General features: G+C 32.7%; 1 protein-coding gene across 1 annotated transcript; it reads left to right on the forward strand.

Moving 5' to 3' along the window:
• Positions 1–726: 726 nt before the first annotated feature.
• LOC124919700 (trihelix transcription factor GTL2) lies at positions 727–3,297 on the forward strand. The gene is made up of 2 exons (XM_047460019.1): positions 727–1,311; positions 1,957–3,297. Exons 1-2 carry the CDS (start codon positions 896–898, stop codon positions 3,062–3,064), a joined length of 1,524 nt encoding a protein of 507 aa, XP_047315975.1. The 5' UTR covers positions 727–895; the 3' UTR covers positions 3,065–3,297.
• Positions 3,298–6,423: the final 3,126 nt, after the last annotated feature.

Raw genomic sequence — 6,423 nt, forward strand, 5'->3', positions numbered from 1 at the left:
AAAAAAACTAAAATATTGTAAAAGAACACTAGATGCAAAATAATAAATTATAAATATGTATAGTTATTAATTTTGTTGAAAATTTAACTAAATTCTCTATTATTTCACGAATTTAAATTTTAAATATTTTTTTAGTTTCTTAATTTAAAACAAAAAAAAAAATTTTTTTTAAAAATAATAATTTACCTCAATTCTCATATGATATATAAATTTATATTTTCTGAGTTTTTGTAAATGTACTCTTCACAATTTAGAAAATAATGGGTAAATATATTTTTTTTTACTTTAAATATTTTTTTTTCAGTTTTTCAATATTCTTTAATTAAAAATAGTTACTATTAATAATTAATAATTGATATATTTGTAAAACATAATTCAAAATTGAGAAATTACAATTATCTCAAAATAAAACATAATTTAAAATTTAAGATTAATATTTGCACGTAAATGAAATTTAACCCAACTGAAAATACATATGATTATTGTATAGAGTAACTGTGCACCCCACGTGTGTCAGAGACACGTGCATGTCACGCCCAATAAGGAGGGTTCTGTCTAGCTCTGTCTCACTGAAAAACTGTACCGTTTTCTTACCAATTAATTTTATAAGAAAATAATAATAATAATTAAAACACAATGGGCCCCTTCATTTCTCACCCCCAGCTGCCATACAAGACAAACTCCTTCATGAATATGAGAGAGATGTAAGAGAAAAGATAGAAGAGAAAAAGAAAGAAACTGAAAAAGACATATTTTTTAGAGAGAGAAAACGAGAGGTGTGTCTTCTAGTGTATTGTTATCTCTGATTAAACATCCTTACCCCATAAATTCAATTTACAGTAGTCATTCAATCGGGCACCACCGGAGAAGAGAGTAAAGAAAGAATATATACAAAATGTTCGATGGAATGCCAGAGCAGTTTCATCAGTTCATAACATCTTCTAGACCACCAGTGACATCTCAGCTACCTCCCTCTTTCTCTTTACTCCACGGCGGCGTTGGTGCTAGTTCTGGTGGTGGCACCTCCATTAGTATCCCACCTTTTGGTCAGCCTTACCCTAATTCTCTCCAACTTCAGCCACAATTGCTTTTACACCAATTGCACCACCACCATAATAAGAATGATCAAGATCATGAGAAGGAGGCTGATGTTGATGATGACCATCATCACCACCATCAAAACCAGATGGGTCGTGAGATCGTTGGTGAGCCGCGAGATCTGTGGACAAATGAGGAAGTTTTGGAGCTATTGAGGATCAGATCCAGCATGGAGAATTGGTTTCCGGATTTCACATGGAACCATGTTTCAAGGTAATTAATTAAGCACTTTGATAGTTTAACAATAGAAAGTTTCATATTTGATTCTCCCATTATCATAACTTACTTGAGGGTCATATTAATGAGATGTCATTCTAGTCATACAAATAAAATAGTTTCATTTGCAATTATATGTTAGATCACTAAAACTTCCGTAAAAATCATAACAAAACAAATTAATAAACAACATTATAATTATAAATTATGTTATACAAACAATTTTCAGTTCATGATGAGTGCAATTATTGATAAGGTTTTCTCCACTTCTCTCAGATTTACTTTTATAATTTCACATTGTTATACTCTTATCTTTTGGAAGCATTAGATTGTTTTTTTATTAAACTACAATTTCTAGGGTTTCCATTTTTTTCTTCTGGATTTTCTGCTTAAATTTCTAATATTTAAATGTACTTGTTAACAATGATACTATGAGAGTGAGGGAGTGAATGAGTGAATGAGTGACTATATGTATTTTTATTTTTTTTTTTAATTATAAAATTTTCTGCTTCAATTATTTATTTCATTTATTGTCTGTCTCTTATAATGAGAGTGGGACTGCATAAAGTTAAAAAAAAAAAATGGAATCCAAGAAACAATAATTTCTTAAAAATGTAATTGAATAATAATTTGTTAAAGCAGGAAGCTAGCAGAGCTTGGGTTCAAGAGAAGTCCGGAGAAATGCAAAGATAAATTTGAAGAGGAAAGCAGACATTTGAACAATAATGTCACTTACACGAAAAACTACAGATTTTTTAGCGAACTCGAAGAAATCTGCCATGGCGATCAAAACCCTCAAGTTCAAGTCGTAGAAGAAGAAGATGGCAATGAAGAAGACACGATTAATCCCGTCCCATCAAAGAATGATCGAAACACGGATAATATGAAAGAAGATGAAGAAGAAGAGAAGGAAAACGAGAATCGGGAAACAATGGATGATATGTTGAAAGAAAAGAAGAGAAAAAGATCATCAATAAAGAAGAAGAATTTTGAAATGCTAAAAGGATTTTGTGAGGAGATTGTAAACAAGATGATGTCTCAACAAGAAGAACTCAACAACAAGCTTATAGAAGACCTAATAAAAAGAGACCAAGAAAAAGTTGCTAAAGAAGAAGCTTGGAAGAAACAAGAAACCGACAGAATCAGCAAAATGATCAATATTCGAGCACAAGAACACGCCATCGCCAAAGACAGACAGACAAAGATCATCGAATTTCTAAACAAAATCACCCCAATTTCTCCAAACCCTAATAATAATAACTCCAACAAATTACATGATTTACCCTCTGCCTCTTCATCATCCACATACCCGAATCAAGAAATACCCAATACCCATAACAATTCAACCGAAAGATTCGACGAAACGGGCAAGAGATGGCCAAGAGAGGAGGTTCTTGCATTGATAAACCTGAGATGCAATCATTATAGAGATGAGAAAGAAGGGTCAGGATCAAAAGGTCCATTATGGGAGAGAATCTCTAAAGGGATGATGGAATTGGGTTATAAGAGGAATGCAAAGAGATGTAAAGAGAAATGGGAGAACATAAACAAGTATTTTAGGAAGACTAAAGATGTTAACAAGAAGAGATCCGTTGATTCAAGGACTTGTCCTTATTTTCATCAACTTAGTATCTTGTTTAGCCAAGGTGCACTAGGCCCGCCGGAAAACCGCCCAAATTCACCGGAAAACCACGTTGGCGATGATCACGATGAGGATGATAACGAAGGTGAGAAAAATGTGGGCTTCTGATAACTTCAAATTTTTGTATTTTGTGTGTGATTTTGAGCTGATGAAACTTTTATTTTTATTTTTTTATATAGTATAATATGATGTGGTACGTACTAGAACTTTATTTTAATATAATTGTTTTTTTTTCTAAATACTGTTAATTAATTATGGCAGTAGTATTATATAATGAGAAATTAATATCACCGACAAGTGAGGTTTGAGGTTGATGAATAGAACTGCGGTATTTCAGATTTCAGTACGTACTGTGTGCTATTCTTCACATCAAGATTCTCTTTTTTATTTAATTTTTTAATATATAAGTGATCTCTTTCACACATTTTGATTATTAACATGTAATATAGTTTGAATTATTTAAATCAAATATCACTTTGTTCTATTTTATTCAATACATTAATTAAATTAATTAATGTATTAATTAAAATATTATTGTATTAATTCATTTTATGTTTTTAATAAAAAAAATTATTATTTTTTTAAAATCATAACAAATCATTACAATTTTTTTGTTAAAATTTTTTAAATAACCTCAATACAACCCCTTTGGCCTTGTTAATTAGGAGTTCTTATAAAACATAGTTTATTTTAAAAAATAATAATTGATAGTGATTTTGAGGGGTGATAATATTTTTGAGTAAAAAATTTAAAATGTATTATTATATAGTGATAAAATAAAATATATTTTAGTATATTTTTTAATAAATTAAATAATATATATAAGGGCTTGTTGGGATTGGAGTTTTTGAAAAAATCTAGAGAGTGAAAAAAATAATGATGAATGATGATTTTGATGAGATGATGATTATTTTTGGTAAAAAGACCTAAAAAGTATTAATATATATTAATAAAAAATAATAATTTAAAATTGAGTGTATTTTAGTATTATGGTTAATGAAATGAGTGATGTGATGTGATTATTAGAAAGTGATTGATTGGAAAATTGATTTTAGATGAATTTTTGAAAAAACCTAAATAGAACCAGACATAAGATAAGGATAATAAAATTATACTTATTTTTATTTTTATTTTGATTATAAGATATTTTTGTGTACTATTTAGTCAACGTGTAGTTAGGTGGTCCATCTCTCTCTCTACTAATTCACTCAAAGAAAATCAATTATTTCACCATCCTGTATATACATATCATGCCAATTTGAATCTGGCACAACAAGAACAGACTAAGAAGAAAACTGAATGGGATGGAGTTCCTTGGTTTGACTGACGATAAACGGTGGATATTGATATTAATATGTGCGCCCCCCACTCTCCATCCCACACATCTTTTATAAAAATAAAATAAAAAATTAATGAGACCATAATCATTGATATGTAAATGCTGTACGTAGAAAATATTGACAATTACAAAACATTAATGTTAGGATCTAGGTCGCCGCTGGTGGACCGGGGGTTGGACCGGTTAGCGGTTCTTACTCGTAGGGTGGTGGTTAATCCGGTTAGAGATTAACACCGGGCTTCAATACTACACAACCTGTCACAAACCCTTGAACTAGGTTCAAGCGCGGAAGAGGTTTGCTTTCAGGTTGAAGCGGTACACTTGTATGATAGGCGCGGTCGGTTTCGGATGATGAAGATTTGGAGATGGTGGGTCGGTTTCGGTAATCTGGATATTCGGTATGATTAGGTTAGTCGGTTTGGAGCGGTGTAGTTAAGTTAGTTGGTCAGATGATGAAGCCGGCAGAAAGTAAATAACACAACAGATTTTATGGATGTTCGGAGATGAAACTCCTACGTCACCCCTTCCTCTCGAAACCGCGAGAAGGATATTCACTAAGGAATACAAATACAGGCCGATCGAGACTTATTCTCTGCTCGATAACACTCTTACAATTTACACCGAAATTGTAGAACACACTTTAACTTTCAACACTTAGGCTTTCTAGAATAGCACACTGTTATCACTTGTAGTAAATGCTCTTAGCTCTTGTTATCCCAATGTATGTCCCGCATTTACTCTTCTGCAACTGCCTCCTTTTATAGGTGAAATATGCCAACGGTCATATTTCAAAGCCTTGAATCTGATTGGCTGATCAGAGATGCATTGATTCAGTGTCTTAGAGTTTCGGACCTGCGGTCGTCTCAGACCTGCCGGTCTGTTCTTCCGGTTTGCAAGACAGACCTGCCGGGTTTGTCTTTTACTCAATGTAGGCACTGTCTGTTTGGACAGTTGTCTGTACTTGGAAGATTTCCTTTCTGGCTTATCCCGAAGTAGAAGGATCCGGTAGTACTGTTTTCTGCAGCCTGCAGGCTTTCCTCAGACTTGCATGGATATGGAAGTATTCAGTCTGTTCCTTTGGTATCATTCTCAACAGATACCCAAATTGTCTTCTTGTACTGGTCGGTCATTTGACTTGGCCGAATGTCTTTGGTAGTGATGTAACCGGACTTCTTCCGGTTATTCTTGTCTTGTGGATGATCGGCTGTTTGATGGTTCCGGTTTTGAGCTTTGGCCGATCCTTCCTTTGTGCGGTCATGTTCCGAATACTCTTGATCGGTTTGGTAGCTTGACCGGTTAGGTTTCTTCAGTCGGTTCCAGATGACTTCAGGTTTTTCATAACTTTAGGTTAACTGGATGACTATAGGTTTTTCATAGCTTCTTCTGGCCGGTTTGATATTCAATCGGTTAGATTTCTTGACCGTTCTTTCGGTTTACAACTCAATCGGTCCTGAACTTGAACCTGTCCGTATTTTGAACTTCTTGACCGAACCGGTTGACCGGGCCGGTATACATTGTCGAACCGATCTTGCCTATAGGTAAATTTCGGAGTTTGCTCAGCTTCCCTGAAATAGCAAAACTTTAAATATTATTTGCTGTCGATGAGATTTGATCCCTGGTCACATGTGTGACAGGCATGGGTGTTTACCACTACGCTACAACACCTTCTTGTTATATTTAAACCAATTAATATACTTGATATGACTTAACGGTTTATTTTCTAACAATTTCTCCCTTTTTGATTATTTAGAATAAATATTCAAAACTTGTAATCGTTGGCCGGTTTAAAATTAACTTACTTAATTTTTCTAACAATTTCTCCCTTTTTGATTATTTAGAATAAATATTCAAAACTTGTAATCGTTGGCCGGTTTAAAATTAACTTACTTAATTTTTCTAACAATTTCTCCCTTTTTGATTATTTAGAATAAATATTCAAAACTTGTAATCGTTGGCCGGTTTAAAATTAACTTACTTAATTTTTCTAACAATTTCTCCCTTTTTGATTATTTAGAATAAATATTCAAAACTTGTAATCGTTGGCCGGTTTAAAATTAACTTACTTAATTTTTCTAACAATTTCTCCCTTTTTGATTATTTAGAATAAATATTCAAAACTTGTAATCGT

This window comes from Impatiens glandulifera, chromosome 1 (genome assembly GCF_907164915.1).
Source record: "Impatiens glandulifera chromosome 1, dImpGla2.1, whole genome shotgun sequence".
Lineage (NCBI taxonomy): Eukaryota > Viridiplantae > Streptophyta > Magnoliopsida > Ericales > Balsaminaceae > Impatiens > Impatiens glandulifera.

What these genes read in the sequence shown, in the direction of transcription:
- LOC124919700 (XM_047460019.1), top strand. Translation starts at nt 896, where the DNA reads ATGTTCGATGGAATGCCAGAGCAGTTTCATCAGTTCATAACATCTTCT. An exon ending in ACATGGAACCATGTTTCAAG is followed by an intron (nt 1,312 to 1,956) that starts GTAATTAATTAA and finishes TTGTTAAAGCAG; the next exon opens with GAAGCTAGCAGAGCTTGGGT.